Here is a 27,600-nt window from a genome sequence, read left to right on the forward strand (position 1 = left end):
GGTCCTAAGTAGGGGCAGGGTCAGAGAGCTTTAGGGGTGAAATTTTAAGGCCTTGCATGTGGGGAAAAAAAAAAAAAAAAAAAAAAAGATGACTGTTATGACATTGTGTTTAGAACTAATAACACCTCTTTTATTTCCCCTATTCCTGTGGGTCACAAATAGTCACTTTTAGATATTCTTGTGATTGTACAGATGAAGTTGGGGGTTCTTTTTACACCTTTGTGAACACTGCTGTAAGACAGTGGTGAATACTATTTCTTAAATGAAAGGAGCTTTTTTTTTTTTCCTAGCAAGTGTTTTATCTGAAGGTGCAAGTAGTTGGGCTTATTATTTGTTCCAGTTAAATATCTAGTTTTAGTGATCTTTCTTCCAAAAGATTTTCTTTTTTTTTGGAATGTGTTTTCTGTGAGGTGAAGAGCTAATTTGTTCACCCATTGTTTTATCAGATTTTTTTATTGAGCTTTACAAAACAGTAAAATGGCTTGAGAAATAAGAATTGCCTAAAATTCAAGTTTTTTTTCTTTTTCCCCCATACATCCTGCCTCTATTTTCTATTTCTTTATTCCTCTGAAAACTTGAATTTCTTATGGCTCTCAATGTGTGAATCAGCTGAGGAGACCTTTTCTTGGAACAGTATTCAGACCTGCTTAGAAGAAGAGAAACTAGGATAAGTTACAAGAAATTCTGGGGGTTTTATGCTTGTAGATAAGTTCTCCAGACTCCAGAGCTGTGTGCAATCATCTGCAGAAAAGCACTTTTAAGCCATTCTTATCACTGATCTTTAGGCTGTAGTGTAAGCATTTGCATTAGCCTTTTAGTAAATAGTTTATCTTCTCTAAATTGCTTGTGTAAAAAAGCAATATTTTTTTTTCTCTGGTGCTTTTTTCTTTCTGAATAAGCATCCCTAGAACACTCGCTTCCATCTGCTACTCTAGAACCACGTAACTTGAGAAAGAGAACAGAAAAAGTTTGGAAAACTATTCTTTTAAATTCACTTGAATGTGCCATCTGTATGAGCAGATGGGAAAAAATGTTTTAGGGCCAGGAGGAGACTGTGAGATCAAACCACAAGGAAAGAACTACATGCAAACATGTTCCTAGTGTCAGAAGAAAAAGGACCTCTGTGACGTGACCTGGAGACTGGTCCCTCAGAAATTGTCGTGTCTGTAGCAGATTTTTCAAGGGTCTGTAATCAATACTGTATATATCCCCTTGGCTTGTAGGCTGTGGACACTCTCATTTCTGGGCAACTGCCAGAAAAAAACAAATGTTCAGGTCCCTAAATTATTCTCACATATGAACTGTAAATCCACATTCAGCATTTCACGGGGAGGGTTTGTCAGAGTGCATTATCCTCCTCAGCTTCTGAATTGACAAATCATTACGTTTTCTCTATCTTCACATGGTACAGCACACCATTCTTGAGAATGCTCTTTTTAAAAAAAAAAATTGCAATAAATGCAAACTATTGAATATACATGACATCTTTTGATGGGTTACAATTTTGGTTGTATGATGACTATTGCTGACAGTGAATGACAATTCACAAATGGTGTGAAAATAGTTACAGCTTATAAGTATGTTTTCATTTGCTGACAAAGGTGTCTCTCTTGGGACAGTATTTTAAAACTCTGACATTTAAAAATATTTGCTCAAACAATTTATCTTGAGAAGTGAAAGGCATGTAAAAACATATGAACTTCTTATGCGAAAAATCTCTTACTTTCCCCAAAGCCCCGTGCAGGTTTGTAAACCCACTGGGGATTATAAAGCTAACATTTGTTTCCACTTAGAAAGCGTAGAGATAGACCTTAACAACCAATGCAAGTTCAAGTTAGTTTTACTGTACAAGGCGTTGCAGGCCAGTGCTTTTTTTTTTTTATTTAAAGTGCTGATGGAAAATTTATTCAGTATATATTGAAAAATGTTATAGCACATTCTTTTCAGTGTCAGAATGGAAAAAAATGAGGGATGAGTAGCTGTTGGAGAAACACTTCGAGATCACCATTTTAGTTGCATTAATGGAAACTGGTTTAGCATGGTTGGGACCAAGTGTTCTGGCATTTATTTTGCAGGCTTCCCTCTCATGGACCGTAACTTTTCTAAACCCCTTTAGGGTGTTATTTCTGTCAATCCTGAACCTACCTCCATTTGGAGATCTCTGGGTAAACATGAGAAATGGTGGAACTAGAAGAAAAAAGTTCTTTATTAAAACACTGCTATCCACAAATTCTGTCCTCTTATTCATCATTTCCTATTTGTGGCCATCTTTGTTCTGCCAATTTTTAGGTTGGTTGTTATTGGTGGAAATGACAGCCAAAATTAGCTAAAAATAATTAGTCTTTGTGTAGTTCTTCATATATATATATATATGTACTTCTTTTTTTTAATATATATATATAAAAACAAGGTGTGTGTTTTACAACAGTAGCCATGTACCTTAAGAAGACGATATAGCTGAGATACTTACATAGGAAGAAACACTCCAACAAAATTCTGAATGCTTCTGCTTATGTGGGTGAGGAACAAAACATAAATTTACCATGATGCTAAGGCTTCTCACAATCTACTTTGTAGATATTTCTACCAAAATATTACAAATTTCAGGCAATGAAAACCGCTTGGAAAGAGCTTAGAAATCCTCTGAACTCAGATAACGACAGAGTGTTTGTATGTGGTCAGCTGAGGTGGTAAATTATTTTTAGACCTTGCTGATAAGCTCAGTTCTTTCAGTGAGATTTCATCATCTGTGTTTTCATCTTATCATTCTCTCTCTAAAATATGGCTCGTATCTGCTCCATTTGGTTACGGATGTAAAAAGCAGAGATGACAATCAGTGCACAAGATGGGGAAACAAGACAAAAGCAAGGAGGCACATACTGAATATTCATCCCTCTCTCCTTTTATTTTTAATTATACACATTAGAAGCTTATTTCATAATTATATCCCAGACTACATTTTAATCTTGGCTAACAACTGAGAATAAAGCACTGTGCATCTTTAAACATTAGTCTGTGGGCTGTTTCTACAACAAGAGTGTCTCCAAAGTGTGTATAATTCTAATGTTCAAATTCTACATTATGGTTATCCTGAAATGCCTTTGAATATTGTTTCATAGTGTTAGTGTTACTGGAGAGTGGTCACATAGGACAGAGAAGATGGCTTCTGTTGTTGTTGGATTTTTAACGAGGTAACAGAGTAGCCATAAGAAAAATATGCCATTAGTCATTTTCGTGTAACTTTGGTATGTCTTCAAGAAAATACATTCCAGAGCTAAAACATTTATCTAAGAAAGACTTGTGTAAGGGCATTGCTGTCTGTTAAACAACTTCCCCCCACCCCCAATCAAATAGAGTAGTTTATTTCCTTTTGAAAGAAAAGGTACTGAAGATATAGTCAAGGTTAATTACTTTTTCATAGCCTTCTGTATTCAGCTTCTAATGAAAGATGTTTTAATGTCATAGAGAAGACACAGTATAATTTCAGGGAAATTATTTGCATATAATTCAGACTGAAGGATACTGACAAAATGTTGGATGCTGGTGCCCCCAAAGGTGATCTTAGTTTGCAGTTATATTTGTCTTTAATAAAATAAATACATAAATCTTAACTTGATTCTAAAGGGTCCTTGAAGTCTTTTCCAGATACCTATCCTGCTGGATTCAGAATTAGGATGTTTTAAAAATATTAAGCTTAAAAAACCAACCAAAGAAAACAACTGAGGAGCCATGAGTATAAGTTACAGTTCCAAAAGAGATGAAAGTACCATTGTTTGAGAGTGTAAAGTTTTTCATACACAAGGACTAGAAAGAAACCTTCCCCCCTGCACAGGTGGTTCATGTGTTGTCCGACTCACGTAAATCAATAGTGTCTGCCATTTGCTGTTTAAGTCAGGATTCCTGTCATCATGTCTCCTCTGCTGCTTCTTTGATTTAACTGTACAGACCCAAAGCTTTTAATGCATTTGCATATCCTGGCACTCTTTCTTTTGTTATATCGAACACTTGACATTAATTATTCCCAAAACCATCTGAAAACATTATGTGTAGTGATGTCTCAAAATCTGATACTGTGGTGTTATGTTATTCACTTTGTCTGTGTTAATATTTTGTTTCTGCGAGTACTGAAGGTATTTTTCATATGTTGAAGGAGATAGACTCCCATTCCATCTGCCTTATGTCGTCACATATTGTCTGCTCCACCACATCTAATTTTCTTTAAGCTTCATCTTTTCATTTTATTTCAATACAGCTTTAATTTCGTTACAATCTATAGTTGTGATCTAGGATTTTCCTAGGATTGCTGGGAAAATATGCTGTGTTTGATCACAGAAATAATGGTAAGACTGAATAAAGGCACTGATGTTGTTAGCAGTGGGAATTCTACCCCACAGAACTGAACACAAGAAAAAGGGCATGGAGACTAATATTTGTTTAATGTCAGGAATGAAAGTAAATACTAAGTGTTATACTTGCTATTCTTTATATCTATTACAAGTTCTTATTACAAGTTGTCCTGAGGAAGGTACAGATACTAGATCAATATAAGGCAATTAGGAAATATGTGACTAATAAATGCAATGCCTGAACTACATAGCTTTAAGAAGGGAAAGATAACTATAACTTAACCTTTTTAAAAAAAAAAAAAAAAGCATTGCTAAAACTGTTTTTCTCACTTAGATTTGTTTTTTTTTTTTCATGAAGCTACATTTGTCGATACAGTTAGTAGCAAAATTGACTTTTAGTTTTGCTTTGTTAAGTAATGGATCTGTATATTGTGTTTTGTTTTGTACTAGATATGTTACTGATGGCCAAGCTGATAAACCTAGAAAGTTTGCTGGGCCTGAGCAAATATCTCAGAATATCACTACTATATTCCTGAAATTCCCACGCCTGCAAAATGGAGTGGGAATGTGGCAAATTTAATGTCGTGCATATGGTAGAAAAACAGAAGTATTTCTAGAAATAAGGTATCCTCATATTTTCAGACTTTTAAAATTCCATTTCAACTGTCAGAAATGAGCAGAAATTGAGGGTTCATTTGTGTTCATTAGTTTTGACAGGGATGAGCAAGTGAGAAGTTACATTCCTTGCAATTATTTGTTGTTCAGCTGTTCTTACCAGCTCTGGAAAATATGATGTTCAAAGCACTCTTTAAAAGACATCGTTATTTCAGGCCTAGTGTGAAAAACAATCTTTTGTCCTCCATCCTGAAAGTGTGATATCAGTTAAGAGAACAGGGTGTCAACTCTGCATCAGAGGATTTATCTACTAAAAAAGTTTCTGAAGCCATTTTGTAGCAAGAAACATGGGAGAGTATCCATTTAGAAAAGCAAGTGCCTCTCAGTGTTGGCAAAAAGGGTCAATGTTAGCAAAAACATTACTTTTGTATTATTTTCAATACTGAGTGGTAATGAAAATAAATTGTATACGTAAATTGAGGTCTGTCGGTGGCAGAATGAGAGGTTCCTCCCCCTCACTTGTAATTCATCAAATATATTCTTATCACTGACAAAGTTTTCCTGCTTCCTTGTGTTGCTTTGAAAACGCATTATCCTCCCCCCTTCTGACTTAGCTTAAGTCTACTGTTCTGCCTTATCACTTTATGCTCATCCGTGCTTTCTGTCCAGCAATTTCCTAATGTAAAGTGTGTACAATGTCTAAATCTTTTGGAAAGCCATTTGCGTTTTTGTGGTCAGTTTTTCATTCAATTACAGACCTTGTTTATCATGAGCCGTCCTTTTCCTCTAAAATTTGCGATGTGCTCTATTTTTCTTTTCCTCCAAATTGTAAAAATAAAGGGGGGAGGGAGGAGGGTTGCCTTAGATTAATAGCATTAGATTGTCAGTTTATCTTGATGGCATGCTTCTGCTTACTAACTACTTCAGAATGCATCGTTTTCATCCAACTCCAGAGGGACCATTTTTAGAGTGTTGTTTTGGAGCCACAGTGACAGCTTCAGTAAATGGTGAGTTTTAATTTGGTTGTTTAATGAAGATTAGGATCTTGGCTAATGACTACATAGTCATAAGTGATGATGCTTTTCCCTCCTACTCCCTCGTTGCTTAGAACATATATTAATTGTGCAGATGGTAGTGGCTTAGCTGTGTGATAGTTCGCTTTCCATCTCCTCCTCTCATGACATTTACACCATGCAAAGAGGGTGTATTGCCATCTCCTTATTTATGAAGATTTGTGATTCATCACCTGCCTTTTAAATCAAATACTAAGATTATATCTTGTTGCTAAGAGGCAGAATTTGGATGTGCACTTTCTGCTTTTAAGCACACCTGTGCCAAGCTTTGCCTGAAACCTTCAAGCAAATCACAGCCGGAAGCACTGAATTTTCATTTTCATTCCTCCTGACAGCATGTAAAATTTGCAGAGCCCATTTTATGTGGGTAACTACAAGTCATTCTTTATGCATTCAGAAGATTCACAGACTTTGCAGTGTGTAACCTAGCTAAAATTTAAGCCAAGATTCACAGATATTTAAGTTTCACTGCAAACACTTTTTCGAATTACTAGAATTCAAGTGTGATTTTTGTGTGACAGAAAGAAAGTAAATACTTTTACTGGGGTTTTTATTGTTTTGCTTTTCTTTCCTACTTATACCTTTATTCACTCTTATTGTTTGCAAAAAGCAACAGGAAAAATAATAATTTAAGTACAACTAATAAAAACGGTTCCTTAAAATTTCATTTCTTCTTTGATGTCCTCTGTCTGTCATGGCCATCCTACTCACCTGATTGTCTACTATTGCTTCTTTTGCAGAATAGCATTGCCATTTCTGTGTTCAAGCATTATCTAGATTTGTTCTTCACAAAAGTCACTGATTTTTATATATTTTATTCATGATTTAAAGGCTTGCTTACTTTTAAGTATCACTCATGGGTTCCTGATCACTATTTGCAAATATTAGGGCAACTTTGTTTGGTCTTCATGCTTTATTTTGCTCTTCATTTGTTTAGGAAAGATCCTGTGTTGCAGGTACAATCAAAGGAAGTTCAGGATTAGTCTTTAAAAGTTATTTGTGCAATCTAAGGGAACATTTCTCTTCCTGTCGATGAAAGTTCTACCTCTGGTGTCTTCTTATGAAGTATTTATCTATTGTCTATGGCAATACAGGGACTAATACTGCTTGCAGGGGGAGGTAGGGAGGGGGTAATGAGCCCTTGCGCCACAGAGGAGTGATGCTAAGAGGGAGAAGAGTGGCTTGGAGGGCTATGTTTGTCAAGTGTCAAGGTTCCTGAGTTACATATGGTCAGAAATGTTAATGGAGACGTGATGTAAAAAGGAGCAGAAAGGACCTGAAAGGAACTTTTTTTTTCATACATACCTAGTTGTAGGCTTGCACCAAGTGCATGGCTTCTGTTACCTAACACAGAATATGCAAAGGCTTTGCATAATGTGTAGTTGGTTAGCCCTCTGAGTAAGGTGTTGGTATTCTGAATTTAGGAGGCTCTCTGCTATTCCAAGAAGAGAGAAGTCATTGAGAGTTAAGGTAATGCAGTCATAATTGAACTAGTTGACTTAGAAAATGACTTCATTTGAGTAAATGAAAAGCTGAGACAGATCCACAGCAACAGCATAATTGTGTGCTTTCAGAGTCATAAATTAGAGATTGTTGACTGTTGAAAATTGTGAAAAGTACAGCAGTTTTGAGCAAGCTGGTTATCATCTCAGTGTCTGTATCTCTACGAAATGTGGATTATAATATAATAACTATTATAATAAAAATATAATATATATTTTTTATGTTTTATCGATATAATTCTATTTACACAATTATGTTTATGGAATTATATGATATTTATATAGTTATATAATATATTACATACTATATAAATAAAATATATTATAATATAATATGGATTGTAATACATAATATAATTTCTCTGTGAAATGTGGATTATAATTATAATATAAGACTCCATCTAACTTCTGAAGACCTGCTTCCTTAGTGCAGTACTGACATTCATATGGTTAGTCTTCTCATTTGTCAGCTTGGAAGAATATCAGGGGAAAAACCCCTTAACCTTAACAAGAAAGGTATTAAACTGCTGACATTATTTGCTAAATTCCTGGTCTATGGTTAGAAATGAGATTTACCATATATAAGAGAGATTTTGCAGAGTCACTAGCTCTAGCTTTAGGTTAAATGAACATACGTAACTCATGACAGTAGTGATGAATTGTGGTCAGTGCTTGAAATATCAGAAAGCTTCTATGTAAAATGCTGAAATATGAGACAATGAAAAAAGCACCCCACAAAGCAAAACCCAAACCAAACGAAAACCAAACAGTTGGATATTTCTCCCTGTGTGGCATTTAACTGGATACTTGGCAATATGTTTTGTGAAATTAATACTGTGAAATAAGAATACTGGGACTGGCTTATACAGAACTAACATACCCATTCAAGACATGGTTGAGATAATTTTCATGTACCTTTCTGTATTTCTCTCTTGAGAAACCTGCTTGCTCTTGCTATCAAACAGGCTGATTTTCTGAGAAGTCATTCTCATTTTATCAAAGGGCTCTGTCTGAATAGCCATTGCTCCCATGCCTGGGCTCTGGATGTGTTAAAAAGGACACAGCATCCATCAGACCCACTGCTGTGCCTCTGAGATGGCTCTGTACTGAACCTGCTATGCAAGCCATGCTTTCACCTTGTGGGTTTATGCCAGTATTTTCAGTCACCTCAAAGTACCCATGATTTAATCAAGTAAATGCCTTCCTGATGCTCTGAATTTAATTTACTGACTTTCAGCATGTGTTGTCCTATTGTTTATATATAAAAGACTTTTAAGTAAAGTGTGGGAGTAATTTTAGAGATTGGTTTGTTTTTTTTTTTAAAAAAAAAAAAAAGAAAAAAAAGAAGAAAAAAGGTGCATTTTCTACAGCAAAATGATCACTTTAAAAAAAATCCCTGAATACAGGAAATGGCTCCAGGGACAGATCCAACATATCTTAGATATACATTTGATAAGAAAATAAATGAATACAGCTTATCTGCTGTATTCAGGGTAGGACTGATATTTTTCGGCAGACTCTTTGTCCACCTCAAATGTGAACTAGTCATAACTTGTTTCTTGGAGAAAAGAAGGTATAGCCAAAGTAACATGAAAAACCAATGGGGGACATGTTTTCTAAATTAAATTATAAAAGTATACAATATAAATAAATTCTTCATATATAGCTTATGTATTGATTCAACTTTTACTGCAGCATGAAGTGTTAAAATGCAGCTCTGGATATACAAAATGTTAAAGTGATACCCACTGTCTGCTTAAGTATGTGGAAAGCAGAGACCTGATTAGACTGATTAAAATCAGTTGAACTGTTCTGATTCTCTTTGAGACTCAGGTCATAGGCTATCTGATAACAGCGTTGTGTACAGAATCATCTAAGGCTGTTCTGCAGGTCAGTCAAGTATCTTCCAAATCAAATAGCTTTATTGATCATAAATGCAAATAACTGACTATAGAAACTAATGGATCTTACTAGTATTAAAATGGAAAAGGGACGTTGGTAAAATTACTTAAGCTTGTCTTAAATGGATACAAATTTCAAATTTTGTTTATTAAAAAATATATTCTGCAACAAAATATGGTCCTGAGGAGGAAACTTCCTCTTTTTCCTTTTCTTTTCTTTTTTTTTTTTTTTTGGCAGTGTATAAATTAGTGTTGTAGCCCCTGAGATCTAGTTACTGAGAAATTTCAAAGATATTATTTCAGAAACAGGTCAGGTGCAACTTTTCTATTTAGATTTCCAATTTTGAGTGTCTCATATAGTTTACCAAGCTTTCGGTTCTTCTTGCTAGTATGATGCAGCTAGTATGTCAGCAGTTTTGGAGTGTTATTCCTGTTTGTGTTTGGACCAAAGCTATGAATGGTCTGAAATGAAGATAAGGAAGAGAAAGGCCATAACTGAACATCCTAACTTTGGCAAGGAGGAAATATAGCCCTTGAGGTAACAGTGTGAATTTCAGCAGGATAGCTGGAGTTACATTAGATGCCTGTTAATTGTAGTCATTAGGTTTGACTCATTATTAAAGAAAAAAAGGCAAACACCTGTATGCTCCTCTCGTACATTCAGTAGAACCTTAACTAAAGTTGACTTGGTCTGCAACATAGATACTGATTTTGAAATGTTAAAGGAGAATATGGCCTCACATTTTCAAAATAATATTGCTGCTACTTTAGTAATATCTTAAATACATGTATTTGGTGTCTAAAATTGACCAGATATGAAATGAAAGATTGATGGTATAAACCTAATGCAATAGATGAGAAGGGCACTGAGGCCAGGCATGACACCTGGAATGTGAAATGAGGCAGTTTTGAGTAATTTATTTTTTCATTGTCAAAGGAAAAAAATAAGAATTCTACTGGCTTAGGTATGATGTCAGTAGAGCTAACTGTCAGGGGGAAGAAAAAAGGGAGAAACAGCTGCAAAATGGGTTTTCTCCACAGATGCCTAGTTGCCTGAGTAGGAAAAATATTAGTGTTTAAGAATAAACCGTGCAAAATAAACTGTTCATAGTTTGTCCAAGTCAGGTCTATCTTAAAGCATTTAAATGAATAAGATGGGTGATCTCCCTTTCCTAACTCCCTATTGCAGCATTTTATACATAAAATCATCTGTTTGTGTTTGTCTTTTGTCCTTTTTTTCCCCCCACTCTGCAGGCCTTACCTAAAGTCAATTGACATTAATAGGAATCTGTAATTTGAAGCCTGTATGCTGTGAATTAGTCCTAAAAATATCTGCTAAATCTTTATTCATTGTCCTCAATTAAATACTGTTCACATGGGAATAGTTGTTCAGATGGGGTATGTAGCTGCAGGTGATTTATTAAAGGCAGCTTAGCTTGAGATCTGGCTGTGAGCTGGGGTGGAGAAGCTCCTCTGACACTCTGGACATACAGGGCTCAGGTGAACGGTGAAGTTCTGTAGCTTTATATCCTTAGGGGTTACTTCTTAGTGTGCATGTATAAGATGCTTTACATGATATGTGTCTCTTTTATCTATGCTTTGTACACAGTACTTTAATACAACTCATGATTAGCAAAAACTGGAATAAATTGTAGCCAATTTCAAGAATTATGATAGTCACGTTAAGTGAGCAATTTCTCTTCTACAATTTAAAAATATTGTTCTGCAACAGAAAAAATGTATATTAGTGTAATGCATTTTTTCATGTTCGCATACCCACTATCTGTATTTTTCTTATCCATCTTTGTCAGACATAGCATCTTATTTATTCAGTACCGGATTTGATGTCCTGTTTGGCATACATGCACATCTGCTTAGGTAACTTGTAGGAGTAAATATGAACATGAAAACATTAATTGATAAATACTACATATTTTTAAAAATAGTAAATAAAAGTATATTCTACAGAATAAATGACGTGATATGCTTTATACAACAAAAATACATCTGGAAATAAAAACATCACTGAAACAAAACCAAGCAATTCAGAACCAATCAGCAGCACAATTGCTTGCCCTTCTTTCTTTGATAATACTGCCTCCCACCCACTAACCAGTGCAGCTCAGCCTCTTTCTATAGATCATGGCAAGCATGTGAGGAGTAGAGGTTCCTTCAGAAAGTTAACATCAAGAGAAGTAGTTGGAAGTAGTCTATGATTAACTACATTGAACTAAGAATTTGACGATTGAATCCTAATTGAGGCTGTGCCACTGAAAGAATTCATTCTGCCTAAGAATGTCTTTAGACTGCAGTTTTGTGAGGTTTCAGTCACTGGTGCCTGTACTGCACTTAAAGGTGCATGGATCTACAGGTCTTGCAGAACTGTATTTTGTAAAAGTAGACTAGTGCAAAGTAATTGCTATGTGATGCACGATTGACATCAGTATCAAACCAAAATTTGTTTTTTATATGTATATTGGTTGGAGTTTTTTTTCTGGTTTTGGTATCTCATTTCTTTGAGTGCTTTTGACCCTGTAAATTTCTCCCTGTTCTAGGGAAAAACAGTTACAAATGATAAACTCTTTGCTGTTCAATAATAACCAGTCTATGGACATGACAACTGCTGCAGAAACTTGAGATAAGATAATAAATGTGTAAAATCAAGGATAACAAACTAGGTGATATGTAATACTTCTCAGTCACTGAAATCCAGTTGTTGTTAGTCTGTTTGACAGGGATTGAACATATTTTTTGGCTGCAAAAAAGGGAAAACACAAGTTCAGGGAGAAGCCCTACAATTCAAAAACAGGATGCATCAAGGAAGGACGATTAAGGAGCATATATTATTTATGTTTATATATGTGTGTTTGTGTGAATGTATGTGTGTTGCTTGTCATTCGTGATGCTTATGACCACAGAAGGAAATCAGAAGTGGTCTTGATATGGCTGCTCAGTTATGAACTTGATTGAATTGCTCTAAATGTTTCAAAGGTATTTTTATTTTCTCCTTTTTAAATCAAGCTTTCTTATAATTTGAGACCCTCTGGAAACAGCAAGACAGGTGCTTCCAAGGAATACTGAAAAATAGGGTTCTCATTTTTCCTTTAACTTTGAGTTGAATTTGAGTCCTGAAAGATTTAGTTTTGGAAATATCAAATCATGAAGCTTGCAATCAGAAGTGAGGGGTGGGAGAGAGGTGGCAGGTGGGATTCTCATAGGTGTGATTTTATTTGTTTATTTATATTTCAGATGTTGTACACATCCCCTGGAGATGCTGACCAGGTGATGATAGTCAAACATGCTTGCAATTAGTACTGCATATATTGACAAGAGTGATGACAGTATGGACAGTCTCGACCTCACTTAAATATAATATCCCTTCACATTTTGTTTTACCAATAACAGCGAAATATGCATTTCTGAGCCCTGCAAAATTTGTCATGGACTTCACAATCTATCACATGGACATCCCCCCTCCTTTTATTGCCACAGAGGGGTGAAGCGTTACCACCTATTAACTACAATTAATGGTCATTTAGTAAAATGAAAAGTGAAATGATAGGTTAGTATCAATGTGCTCATCTAGCAAATGGTGGTGTTAATATGTTAGTGTAGTAGGTGTAAAGTCTGAGGACAGTACTTCAGGTGCTTTGGAGCTTTAAGATAATCTGTGTTATTTGTTTGTATTCTCTCTCTATTGACAGTGGTATTTGAAAGGATGTAAGTAGGGTGGAATTACGTATTTGGATACCTATCTCTTAGTGTTCCCTAAACACCACAGTGAAGCTGAAATGTTTATTTGCAAAGCAAGAGATATTGATTTTATGATAATAGTCAATTACAAGGATATTTATTTCATCTATTGTACTGGACGATTACAGTAGATTTAATCAGCTTGTTCAATACTGGTACAAAAAGGGGCAGTTTCTCTTTTTTGCTTGTTGCATTGTGTTAAGCTTTGAAGAAGCATGAGGGGAGAGGGAAGGTGGGAAACAGCAGAGATTTTAGCTACATCAATGTGAAGGCCTTTCTGATCTGCTTAGCTACTGCCAGTGCTTTCAGCTCTCATCAGAAATGAAAAAAAGTATTCCTGATTTTGTACACCTGTTTAATCTGGTTGACCTCTACCAGTCACTTTGACACGTGTTGTGTTGTAACTCCAGCCAGCAACTAGGACCACACAGCTGTTTGCTCCCCCTAGTAGGGATTGGGGAGAGAATCAGGAGAGTAAAAATCAGGAAAAACTCATGGTTTGAGATGAAGACAGTTTAATAGGCAACGCAAAATCTGTGCTCACAAGCGAAGCAAAACAAGGAATTCATTCACTGCTTCCCATCAGCAGGCAGGTGTTCAGCCATCTCCAGGAAAGCAGGGCTCCATCATGTGTAATGGTTACTTGAGAAGACAAACACCATTGCTCTGAATGTCTCTCCAGTTCCTCCTTCTCTCTACAGCTGAATATACTGAGCATGATGTCAGATGGCATGGGATATCTCTTTGGTCAGTTGGGATCAGCTGTCCCAGCTGTGTCTCCTCCCAACCTTTTGTGTGCTCCCAGCCTACTTGCTGGCAGGGAGGTGTAAGGAGCAGAAAAACCCTTGTCTGCTTAGCAATGACCAAAACCAGCAGTGTGCTATCAACAGTGTTCCCATTCCAAACCCAAAGCAGAGCACTGTATCAGCTGCTAGTGAGAAAGTAAACTCCATCCCAGCCAAAACCAAAGCAATATGCTGCTTAAAAAGTTTCTGATGCATTTTGGGCAATGTCAGGCTGTCTGTAGACAGAAAGTAGAAGAAATGAAGAGAACGTGATGAAATACTTCATTCCTAGCAGTGATGAAGTTCTGTTAGAGCAGAGTGAAGAGGAAAGAAATTACGTGATTGAGAGCTTTTTATTTTGCTTGCTAGAGTAAGAAAGGAATATAATAGATAGTTTAATGGGGGGAAAAAAAGCATAGAAAGTAAATGGTGTGATTGAAATCAAACAGTGACATAGGAGGAAATGCAGCTATCCTTGCATTCCAGTCTGTATGGATGAAAATTTCTGATTGCAATTGAATTAGCAAGTAATAACCTGTGTCTATTATTCTACTATGCTTTACACAGTTTTCCTTTATTCTGACTGTTAACTGACTCCCTGTTTGATTGCTTTTAAAGCATGACTCCTGCTTTAGGACACAGAGAATTCATTTTACTTCTGTCTCAGGATTTTGTGAGGGTTAGAATTTTATGGGTTACTGCTTTGTTGTAAAGGTTCTGGAAAGAAACTAAATAATTTCAGGTCTGCGCTAGAGGGTTTTTACTGACTTTTTTCTCTCACCTTTTTGGATCTGAGAGTAATTCTGCTTATGAAGAATCCACTTAAATTTATTATTTCTATTGACATTTCCCTGTGGAAAATGAGCCTTCTTATTCTGACTCATAAAAGCCAGAGGAATAGGAGCTTGTGCTCTTATCTTGCTTCTTCTGTAAGAATTACTAAATAAGCTGCAATCATAAAACTGAATGTGCCTTTTCTACTGAAGATTGTTTTGACTTTCACATTAATTTTTAACTTGAGTAGAACTTCTTTTCTCCAGACTGGTGAAAATACCTTCCACTCTCTGAGTCTCGGATGTCTCTCTGAACACATAGGCAAGTAATTGGTAATATTCCTGGTGGCATTTTGTGAGAAGAAAGGATTTTACAGGATTGAGTCTGTCAGAGTATAGATTAAGAATTTAGAGAAGTGAGTGCAGATTCTGCATGAGTTCATCATCCAGAGCACAAGTTCTTCACTGACAGAGGAAGGTGTGGGAGATGCAGGTTGTTTAAACACCACCACAAGCTGACTTAAAAACAGTTTCCATGAGGACCTGTGTCTAGCAGTTGCTGGAGGTCGACTACTGCAGTCATTTCTGGGATGAGGAGGTGAGACTTACGCGCTGTTTTCTGAGACCCACATGATTTAACAGACACGGTCACCTGAGAGAAACAAGACTCTGATCTTCCAAAGACAAGTGTTGCTCTGTAGGGTGCTAATGCTACTGTAGTTGTTACTCTCTTAAGACATAAAAAGGTAGCCTGTGGGCAAAGTTAGTACTATTTTACCTATGATAGTCTCAACTTCCTTATTTCTGTGCTTTTGGCACAAGTTGTGCATTAAAGCAGTGCATATTTTGTGGAGAAGATACTCCCTAGTTCTTCAATTATTTAATTAAACATTGTATCTTTATCATCCTGGAATAAAAAATATCGATGTAGGGTACGTTTACAGTCCAACGTATTCACTAGAACTAAGCACTGGTTATTTCAGGCACTGACAATTAATTAAGCACTCACCAAATTCATGTGTCTCCTTAGAAAGTTCTAGCTCTCTTCCATAGTTTAAAAGTCTCTATTAAATTTAATGTAATATCAGAGTTGTAAGTTAGCTATTTTTGAAAAATGCAATAATTTTTTATCTTCTTATACTTTTTTTATCTATGGTTGAATTACTAGAACCCACCCACCCCATCCCTGCAAGATTGTGAGGAAGGTGTTTTGTATGTTCTGAGATGCATTGTTATACAATGTTCTCTAAGAAATTTATGAATGATAAGCTTTTCTATTTCCTGATGAAGAGGTCACAACTGGTTTAAAGATGTTTTGTATATATGACTTATTTGTAGTACACAACGTGTCTTGGGTGGTAGCAATATGAATTTTTTAGAGAAAGAAACTGAAATAACGCACTCTTTATTTCAATGCTGATATTATCTGAGTGAAATAGACATGCAATTTTCACAACCAGAATAAGGAACATATTTGCAAAATATTTGAAAGTAAGACTTTCAGTTTTCCAGTCATGGTCTGTAGAAGTGAAGGAGATGTACTAGCTCTTCATTCCAAGGTTGTTTGTTACATATTGAGTCACTCCGCCATCGTGCTCATATTGTTTGATTGTTCTGTAAGTCCTGTAGTTTTTTTAGCATTCTCACTTTTATTTATTTATTTTTATTTCTTTTGAAAGGGAGAAGTGAAGTGAATGCTGAAAGACAAGGATACATTTCCCAGTGATAAAATATTAAAATTATAAAGTGCTCCTCTGAGCTTTTCTGGCATAGCTGCTGCTTTGTGTTATATGGGTGTTATCTTCTAGAGGAGCACATATTACTTCAGAGAAAGGCTTGAATATCTTATGTCTAAAGCCGAGGTTATTGTACCAGAAGATTTTACTGCAGAGTGATGTGTGCTTTTTGCAGGGATTTAAATTATGAACCTGATGTCGTGGCTGAGTTTTCATCTCAGTGACAGGATAGTAGGCAATGCTATCTAATGTAAAGAACTACTTACAGAGCTACATGTGGAAAGATATAGCAGAAAATTGAGAATCACTGCACGGAAATCTGCAACAAAATTCTGATTCTTGTGAGTCAGAATTCCTTCACTATGAAATAATAGCCAAATTCTCCGGTTTTCCATGACTTCCCAGCTGGCATGCAGATGGCACAACAGGTTATCCTTCAGCAAAGAAATGCGGAGCTTCTTCCCAAGAAATGTCAGTGGCATATATATTTTAGTTTTCTCTTTAATATTTTGTATATTTCTTTTACCAGCAATATAAACAACAACAAAATTTAATGAGGTTGAAGTTTCTCTATGGTTTCTGACTCTTTATGTTTTGTCAGCTACAAAAGTTTTTTCCTATCTTGTATTACATTTAGAAAATGCATTACCATCTTCTCTTTCTTATCCGTGACTTCTTTTATGGTTGTGCCTTTTAGCTTTAACAAATGTATTTAGTGCTTTTAGAGAGTACCTAACCATTCAAGGATTGCACGCAACAGAAACAAGGCAAAAATATCTATATATCTTTAGATACCCAGTCCCAAAAGTGGTAAGAAAAATGAGCTAAATTGGAACTTAGGTTGCAATACTCATGAGATGTTGAGAAGTGGTATTAGAAGACGGCATATTACAGATTCTGTGTAGACTGAGCATATAATTTCATCTCAAACTGAGACATCAACATCAGTAAAGCAATTGCTTTTTTTTTCCTATACAGCTACACCGAGAAACTCTATATACAGTTTACAGTTGAAAGATTATAGCAGTTTGTAGCTGAATGTCCAGACTTAATGATGAACTTGTAGAAATGTCACTGTTGTTTATCCTCTGCTAAAGCCAACTCAACGATCACACAAGGGAAGCTTATCTTCTATGTGAATAAGCAGAAGAAGAAAGAATTCAGTGAACTCTGTAATTAGCAATATATCTATTTTAATTCAAAAGTAGATACATTAGTATGTCTAACAACCTTGACACATGTGTCTAAACCCAATATTATTGCTCAGCAGAGAGATTTATCACATTGCAGTTTTGTTCCCAGATTTCCACGTATTTAAAATTGGTTCTGCTGGCTGCCACCACCGATGTTTCCAACTGTCATGCAGCAGGATTGTTTCCAAGAAGCAGAAGTGAACAGTGGGTTTAGCAGAAGTACATGGTTTCAGTAACTAATTCAGAGAGTTTGTGACTCCCAGTCAGTGTGTGCAGAGGATTCTTGTGAAGTTCATGATAAAGAGATGCAGTCTGTTATTTAGTGTGATAGCCTTGCAAGCTCTTTGGGTTGTTCCTGATATTGTTAATGGAGAGTGATAGTCTGCCTTCAGATATGCAAATCTGAAGCAGAATCTCACACTGATTCAACAGGAAGTATGTGCATACATTTAAAGAAGAAATTTGTCTTTGTATTTTCCTGGCCTTGAGTTTGTCTTTGACTAAATCATGATCTCTCAGTGCCAGAGTTAAGAGAGTGTTACATAGTTTTCATACTACCACTCTACTCAGAGGAGCTATCTGAAATTGTCACCTTCTTTCTCATCATTTCTGTTGTGTCTATAATCCTGTAAATACAGCTCAGGTCTGCTTCCTTCCAGGGCAGAGATAAGTTTCTGTGGCTGCTTATTGCTCATAGCTTTGCAGAGCTACTGCAACTCTGAGAGGGAATTGGATTCGGTCCATCTCCACGTACCATTAGCACTGCTCTCTTGTCTTTCAGTGCTGTTGTTTCTTTGCTAGTGATGTCAGAACTACTTAAGTTGCTATTTTGAATTTGAAATCCCACTTGAACTTGTCAGAAAAGCAATATCTATGGACTTTTGAAAAACTGTCCCCTACATAGCAGTGAAAAGTAAGAACTATTAGCACTGCTGGGATAGTATTTGTTACAAGTATTCTTTTCTGCATAATTTTAAGTTCTGAAGTATTATAAAAAAAAGCTCTTTTTGGCCTTCAGCTTTGCCCCGTGAAAGGAACGGTGTCAATTTCCAGCTCTTACTTGAATTGTAGAACGTCATGCAAGGGCAGATTTTCAGCTTTCTCAGAAATAATAGTTTATCTGAGTTATTTTGAATTATTGACAGCAAACTTTACTTTCCCTGCCAGTTACTTGTGGCCCAGGTTTCTTTGCACTGTAGCTATGCTTGGTTTGACACATGAAGTTTTCTTTAGCTTACTTCATAATGCTCTATTTAGTCACTTTAGTGCTTTAGGGTTTGCTTTTTTGTGTTATTTTTATTTCTTTGTCTGCTGCCTAATAATTAGTCTACATTCAAAGTACAGATCATAAAAGAAGAAGCTGAAGACTGGTTTGCATTGTTAGAAATCATAAAATAAAGTATCACAAGGTTTCTCTTTCTTTAACAACAGATTAATAGATTAAATAGATTGGTGTACGCGACAGTTCTGTAATGTATTTCATTTCATACAGTGTTTCTCTGAGAGCACTTACTCTGTTATCATCCCTAGTCACAGTGTTGTTTTTTAAAAGCTTTGCTGATTTTTTTTCCACAAAATAACCATTCTTACATAGATAGTGTAACAGGGCAATTTCTTTGATTCTCCTCCCAATTTTAAAATTAGGAGATGAGTATGAACTGCCAAGAGTTTTTTTTTAAACAATATATGCTGCTGCATGTTCTTTTTGCATTTGCAACAAACGTATATACCTCAGCACTCTGTTTTTCTTAAAAGCTGGAAGACATCCATCGAGGGGAGCCAAAGGATTCTTTTTCCTTGGATTTGTCCACTCCAGGAAGCTTTGTTTTGAAGCATCTCTGGTGGCCCACACTGATTGAAAACAATGTTTTGAGAAGTACCCATATAGTGGTTGAAGAAAGATCTTAGTGCTGAAAGGTGTTCCTTTTCTCTGAGAGTCCAATACATAGGAATGGTCAAAATATAAAATTAGGAGATCTTGTCTAGATTGAAAAGAAAGAGGCAGGACTTCCTAAGTGTTTATAGGAATAACTTGCCCCTACTTTGTTCTCTTTTCTTTGAAGAGATTTACAGGGATTTTTATTTTTTTTTTCTGGAAATGACAGTAAAGCATTGTTAGATAGGACAGTAAGGATGCTAATGAAAAGATTGTATAGCTCCAACATTTCTTATGTGTCTTTTGGAAAGGATTGCTGGAGTCGATGTAGAGTGAATTTTGAGCCTCTCTTGGGCAACTTTAGTTCTTTGCTTCTAACGAAATCTTACTTGGTATTTAAGGAGAAAGAATGAGGTTCATCAAGTGGAAGTTCTCTGTCTTGTCAGATCAAAGAATGTAACAGAAGTTTTTTAAACAGTTATTAAGAAGCCTAAATATCTACTATGAAAGGCCAGTAACTCTCATACAGGGGGGATGGGATTTTGATAAGAAAACTGTTTGTTATCCAGTCTCTCATGAATACCCTAGAAAGATGTAGCTGCTGCTCCTGTCAGGTGACAGGGTGTGTTTGCTGTAGGCACTCCATCTATCCCCTTGGGTCCCATTTTGGAGGCTTATGCACCTCATCTTGGATTTTACGATTTGCGCTAAATCATTTGGTCAATCTTCAGCTTGAAGAAAGCTTGATAGTTGGCTGCTGTGGGATGCTCTCATTTTTCTTCTGGTATTGAAACAGATACCCCAGATGCAGTTTATCAGTCAGATGTACGTAACACACAGGAAACAGTCCATGTTTCTCTAAAGGGGGCTGTATAAATCGCCAGGCTTTAGCAGCCGTAGAAGGGCTCTGATCAGGTAGATGGGGAGAGACAAAAGGCTAGAAACCTCTCAGTTTATGCATTAAATCCACACCTGGCCCTACATGGAGTATGCGCAGGGCATAATATTTTGACTGTTGGCAGATTCCAAATTGTAATATTTTTATTAATTACTACAGAATTATACATGCTCTCGGAGCCAGGGGGGCGTGGGGAGAAGAATTTATTTTTGTCTAAGCATTAAGAAGACTTGATAGGAACACAGTTAATAAATTCTGCTGAGAACTGTGCCTTGGTTCATATTCAGCTCAGAGTTGTGCTCTTCTGTGAGGTTTATCAGCAAAAGACTTACTGATGGTACAGATATTTCTCTCAACATTAAAAGGCACGCTTGACATATGTTAATGTTACAAGGTTTGGTGTAATCTGGAAGCACAAATATGGTCTAAATGTTTTGTGAAAAAGGTCATGAAAGTGTTTGCTTTCTAAAGTGAAGATAAAATAATACTTCATTTACAAAGCACTGTTGAGCAGAAGCAAGAAGAATTAAGTTTCACGAAGGGATTAGGGTATTAACCCAGGATATGAAGTATATATCTTGCTCTGTTCCTCTTTAGATTTCCTCTGCCACCTTTATTTGAGCCTTTTCTTTTTGGCTTTAAGTCTTTCACTATAAAATGAAAGAAATACTGCTGTCCTAATTTATGCTTCATTTCGTCAGGATAAATTGGTTGATGATTATGAAGCTTACAGTACTGTCATAATGGTGTGTAAAGGGGAAAACTCTCCGCTTGCGCACCGGACCAACATAACCTTCCTAGAACAGCATTAGTTACAAGTAAGCAGCAGACACGGTGTTTTAGTAAAAGTAGGCAAGAGCGTCACTTAAATAGAAATATTTTTTTTCTTCTTTCAGCTACGTGCAATCAAGGAAAGATTGGAACAAGACACGCTAACAAGCTCTTCTGTTTCCTTCCTAGAATTACAACAACAGCTGCTTGTATGATGGACCTACGGAGATATCCGCTGGACGAGCAGAACTGCACGCTGGAGATTGAGAGCTGTAAGTACTTCTGCAAATCCTACTTATTCTGTGGTCAACTGCTTCAGAGTTTTTATTTCTGTCTTTTTTTTTTTTTTTTTTTCTATTCTTCTTTAGCATGCTACTAACCTAGTTGTCTTTCTGTCTGATAACATTTAGATCCTTATAAACACATGCAAAAATAAAAAAAAAAGCTTTCCAGATGGATTAGTAATTTGTGGCACAGGGATTAGCAAAAGTTATTCTGTGTTTTGATGGACAATTTACAGCTTTAAAAGTCTCATTCAAATGCCTTGTTGGGAGTTCGTGTGAGGAGCACAAGGATTATTATCTGTTCTTTATCCTCCTTTACTGCTGAACTGTGTGGCAGCCTGTTTCTATTTATAAGTGACGGCAAGAGGTTAGAATTGTCCTTGAAATAGATGTTTTGTGGGTTTTTTTCTAAGCCCTGTGCTGTAGTTAAACTTTCAATGCATGAAATGCAGTCTGTTATATATACTGATTTAATAGCTGGTGTCTCTATCAAACTTTCTATGTAGATAAAACTTGTGTTGTGAAATAAAATTTCAAATCTCTTTTCACTGAAAAATCTTTAGGGAATCTAAGTACATCAGAAAAAAAAAACAATTTGTGATCACTTTTATAAAGACAATATTGTAAGCATGCGTAGTTTGGCACTCTAAGATTGTATCGGTACTTTTGAGATACGTTTCCTTTTTCAGGAGAACAGTAGGTAATTTTGCTGACTGTACTGTTGAGTGTGGCAAGCAATATGGAAATTAATGCCATGTTTTAAGATACTGTATACAAAAGCATGTGTGTTTTTTTTAAGTAACATCTGTATTATAAAAGACTGTGGGGTTTCTGTGTGCACTCAAGTACAAAATGATAGTGTCTTGTCCTACAGTCTGGTAAGAACCTGGTACAGCTGAGCTTCTTTCTCCTATTCTAAAAAGCATTTAAGTGTATGCTTTAAATTTGCATCCAGGTTTCATTCATTTTAGTGTAATTTAAAGATATGCCAAAATCCTTTCCTGAATTGAGCTTGTGACACTGCTGTCTGAAATAATTCACATGCATAAAATAAGCATAATGATTCTTTATCACCCCTTCTCTATGCTGAAATACACAAGTGGCAAATGTGATGATGGACTTTGCTCTTTTGAGAATGGATAAAATCTTGGGCATTTAATTTTGGGGGTTTTTTTGCAGTTCACTATAGAATTTCTATTGATAGCATTTGATTCAAAATTTCATGCCTGCAGCCTTTTACCAGTATAGTAGGCTGATTTTAATGTGCAAGAAAACCACTGGCATAACTGTATTCAGATTTACAGAGATTTTTACTGAGAATGTGGCTTTCTATGCCAGTGTCTTTTAATTATTTTTGTAGCAAGGACCTGGACTTTTTTCTAGTTGTGTGTTTAAGACAGAAAGCTGTAGAGTCAGAGAACATCTTTTCTCCCTATTTACAGCATTGTTTGAACAGTCAACAAAGACTTGCCATCACTCTGCATTGCTGAGATGCCTGACTCTTTTAGGGATTCACAAACTAGGTATTCCCTGCCTGTGATGCTTGCAGGACCCACTCTGGGAAATATTCTCAGGAAATACCTCCCAGGTCAGGCCTTATGCAAAACCGAAAATTAAATTATGTCCCTGGTTTTCAGTGAGAACACTTGTTCTCGTTCAGACTTAGAATGTGGGACCTCTGGGTTAAAATTTTCCTTTCATCTGATTTGGAGTAGAAGTTTGAAGGCAGATCAGTTATCTTCCATGAAACAATCCTGGAACACAGGGCACTTAGCTCTTGAAACTATTGTTCAGCTTGGTAAGAAGAGCACGGTACGTACTTGATCATAGAAAAGGTAGGATTTTAGTTCACCATAGCAGTTAGGATGCTTGTAGGAGAGCTCCTTTGTGGTTCTATTTGCTCTGTTACAGCATCACAAAAGTAAAACAGATTTAAATCAGGATACTGAATGTAACTAACCTGTTTTTCATTGCAGTAACAGGTCATTAAAGAATGTGGATAGAAGTAATACTTGAACTGTGTTTTCAAGCACTTTCGTGCTGCTTTAGAAGATTATTGCTCCTCATATGTGCTGTTCTGTTCAGTTAAAAACAGGAATCTGTCTAATCTTAATGAATCACTTCAGATGAAAGTGCTGGTAGGTAGATAGAGTGAATAAGATTGAAAGTGACTTTCTGGGTCCTTCAATGCAGGTACTCAAGTTACAATCACTTCTTTAAACTGGTTAAATTGCATGTTAAAAGTAGCTTGGTTTCTGGCCTTGTGAATGTCTGTTTCACCACTGCTCTCTTGTGACGCTTAGAAATTCTCTTATATTGTACTCCAAGTGTTTCCCAAGTGTTTTCATAGCTGTGAAGGCATGAAATTAGACTCAGTGCTTGTCAACAAATTTTTTTTAGTTTAATGTCTTCCCCAGCCCTGCTGGGACATTCCTAATACATTTAAAGAAAGCAGTCATTGTTCTTCATAGGTTTCGTCTCATGAAACTGAATATGCCAGTATCTTTTAGCTTTCTCATACAAAAGTATGTTAAGAGAAATGTAGAACTTGCTAATGCTAGTTCTTCATTCTTCATAAACAGTACCCCAGAACAAAATCTCTGTTACACGATGATATTAATCCTGCCCTTTTCCTAAGAGCCAGCTTTTGTGTTTTTCACAACTGCATAACTTCCACAGATGGTTGTCTTTCCTGGAACACTACAGTAAGGTCTTTCCTTTCCTCGCTCATTTTCCAGCAGTGGCTTCTAGCTTTTGGTAGAATTTTTGTGGTTTTTTAAGGTTTTTTTTTTTGCATACGATTAAGAACACATGACTTGGCATTTCATAACACTGTTCACATAAATCAATGTTCTTCATATTGCTACAGTCCTCAAGGTTATCCAGTTCTTGCTATATTTGTTCTAATCATCCTTTGTCTTAACAGTGCCTGCAGATTTTGTTTCATTAGAAATTTCATTAACACACAAACGCCAAAGAATATTAATGCCAAGAAAGAAGGGGTTTGCTTATAATCATTCTCTGCACTGAGCATGATCTTAGTATAATTTCAGTGCAGTATAATTTCCTACACATTTTTTATATATGTTTACTAATTGTCTCCTTAAATAGTCCCAGATCAACTGTTTATTTAAGTCCAGGTTAGATATATTTTGTTTACAAAAGGAGTTATTGTCTAGCCGGATTATTTGAGTTAAGTCATGATAGATTTTTATCCCATTCCAATTCATGTTAATGTCTCGTCCTTCCATTCTTTCTCCGCTTCCTCCTCCTCCTTTCCACCCCTCTCCTTCCCTTCATCCTCTTATTGATGCCAGAGTGATGCCAGAGAGAGGCTGCTTAACTGCCCGGGTTACTTTTTCCATGTTGTCATTGTGTTTACTGACATTTGTGGCCAATATAAATTTTTTGTCACAGGGAAATCAATTTTCCTGTGTTTCTTAGTTTCCCAACATGTAGGCAACAGAGAGCTTTTTCCTTTTTAGTTGGATATTGACTTGACTCAGTAAAATACATCTCCTTCCTGCTCCCTACCTCTGTCGCTGTAGTATGCACGGCTGAGTTTCTGATGATGGTCTAGAATAATTTTGTTTCTCTGCTGTTTCCCGCCTCTCTGGAGTTGTAACGTGTTGAAAGAATGTCTTAGGTAATCAACCATAAAACTAGTGGTAGTTCAAAACCAAATAGAAGTAGAAAGGAATTTGAAGAATACTTCATATAAGCAAATGAAATTTCACATTGCACATTCTCTACCGTAACAGAGAGAAATGGTTGTGAATCTTTTGAATATTTTTAGATGTAATCATTGAATACTTATCTGGTACATTTGTACCTTTGTCCATTTCAATTATGTGGTGCCTCATAAAGACAGAAATTCACTTCAGTTCCTTCTTATCTCACTTGATAGTGTGTTTGGCATAGCTACATTTATGCTGTACTGAGGTGCACTTCAGAAACTGCCTGCTTTGTGACAGTGTTTTTTTTTTTTTCCCCCCTCCCATTTCTTTGTTGCTGTGGAACAAACAAGAACACGCTGAGTTTCTCCTTTTAAAAAAATTCTCAAAAACATTTTCCATGTGCATTAAAGATGTGGCATTTAAAAAAGTGCAAATGTCCAAAGCCTTAGCAAACAGGGAGCTTGCCACTCAGACGTACCGTCCGGGGAAAAGGGCAGAGTCAGAACAGCGTGCACAGATGGGGAGGAAGGACTGCTTTGCTGACGAATGATAAATAATTGTTTTCAGAATATTTCATTTATGTAACAGCCTGGGGTGTTTGGATGAGAAATCATTAGGGTTTTTTTTTGCTGTTTCATGACAAAAAGGCCACAGAAGCACACTAAGATAAGTAAAAAATTTCCATTCGATAACAGAATCTAGAAAAGGCTGAAAAGAACAGAAGAGAAAGAGTATAATTCCTCCCAGTGGCAGTGCAGCCCAATATCAAACACTTTCTAATCGTATCATCTGAAAGCTCATCAACAAGAGAAACAGAAGTCATCTTTGTGTGCTCAAGGTGACTTTACAAGCACATTTAAGGCACTGAAAAGAAATCAAAGATGCCTTTTGCTGAAGCCTCGAGTACTTTGCAGATGGCTGCTCTGGCCATTGATCAAAGCTATAATCAGGTCACAGGAGACAAATGGTAGAACTCCAGGAGCCGACCAGGCAAGGCTTTTCTGTGTTAGAGGCGAAAGTGGTTGATGTCAAGTAAGAGACTCTGCTGATCCCCAGGGAGTGGGATCCTCAGCAAAGGAGTGTACCGTGGGAACGTGTCACTTCCAACACCTACGCTGTAAGTGGAAAGCTAAATACATGACTTTGGGGCCACTGAAGATTAGAAGCTTAATAGTGCCTCATTTTATTTTATTTATTTTTTGTTTCCATTTATCAAGTTTTGCTTGTGTCCTTCCCCGTTGTGCCTTAAGCTAAGTCTGTTTTGCATAGTGGCTCTTGTGCAGGGAGGATATTCCTTTGTCAGTAGAAGCTGACCTTATCAAAGTGCCCCTTTTTCCTCCTTGTTCATCATCTATATGTTTGGTTGTCTTAATTTGGATTCTATGACAATTCAACCTGTACAGTACTTTGTGGGGGGAAGAGGCACAGATCAACAAACAGGGATGAGTTCAACTTCTGTACCCACACTCTGTCCATTTCAGCAACATCAGCTTATAGTGTCGCTTCCTTGGGACAGGTACGTTGGTTTTTTGTCATTATTTTCGAGAAGAGAGATAGTTTCAGTGGCATAATGCACACTGGCAATCAACAGGAAATCATTGATGCCTCCTCAGTGTGTGGGCAGGATGGTTGAGTAAGGGCTAAAAAAACCCCAACAGTAGATGATTCTTCCGGCTAGTGTGAAGAGGGGAAGGAAGTTTAAACTAATGTTCGGCGCGTTTGATCAGGCTAGGTTGTATACAAGTGAACCAGTGTTTGTAAGGTTTTGATAACGAACATGCACACACCCCCCAGGGACTTCTGTCAGGCTTTCAGACTGGAACAAACTCAAGTAACATCCATGGTGTATTGCTCTACAGGCAGGCAAGAAGTAAGGATATTCCTTATTTTCTTTATACCTCAGTGCATCTCTGCAGCAGTCTACATCTTGGAGGCTCTCATAATAGAAACAAAATTATATACTGTTTGCAAATGAGTGAAGAATTATACAGAAACTTAATTCTTTGAAGCAACCTGGAAGTTAAATTTAAAAGGGAATGCAAGGTACTAATATCCAATCTCTGCTGTTCAACATTGGACAATATAGGCAATGTAGATTTCCACAGAGAAATTAATAGCTTGAAGCTCTTTTTTTTATTTTGTAGGGATTTTTTTTAATCATTCTACAGTTGAATATGGAGAATATGGAGATACAAAAATGCAAATGGTTTAAAAACTTCTAAAGCATTTTCCTTTTTATAGCTAGTCTGAGCTAGAGTGCATTTGTCCTTATTGCACATAATTCTGCCTTTTATCAAGGGATTATTGGAAACAAAAAGGGCCCAGTTCAAAGAGTCCGTAGCCGGAAACCACCAGATTCATTTGCTGAATATTTGGGGAAAAACTAAGGTCCATGAAGGTATGTCTGATGCTGTAGG

At 36.5% G+C, this 27,600-nt stretch overlaps 1 protein-coding gene across 2 annotated transcripts in view; it reads left to right on the forward strand.

The window, feature by feature from the left end:
* The window catches only part of GABRB2 (gamma-aminobutyric acid (GABA) A receptor, beta 2), a 101,329-nt gene that overhangs the window by 8,358 nt on the left and 65,371 nt on the right, over nt 1-27,600 (forward strand). For both annotated transcript variants that reach the window (XM_014948098.1, XM_014948099.1), the window contains exon 2: nt 21,412-21,494. In XM_014948098.1, the coding sequence (XP_014803584.1) occupies nt 21,412-21,494 (83 nt within the window). The remainder of the gene's footprint in view (nt 1-21,411; nt 21,495-27,600) is intronic.

The sequence above is a fragment of the Calidris pugnax genome, unplaced genomic scaffold, assembly GCF_001431845.1.
Source record: "Calidris pugnax isolate Ruff unplaced genomic scaffold, ASM143184v1 scaffold27, whole genome shotgun sequence".
NCBI classification, from domain to species: Eukaryota; Metazoa; Chordata; class Aves; order Charadriiformes; family Scolopacidae; genus Calidris; species Calidris pugnax.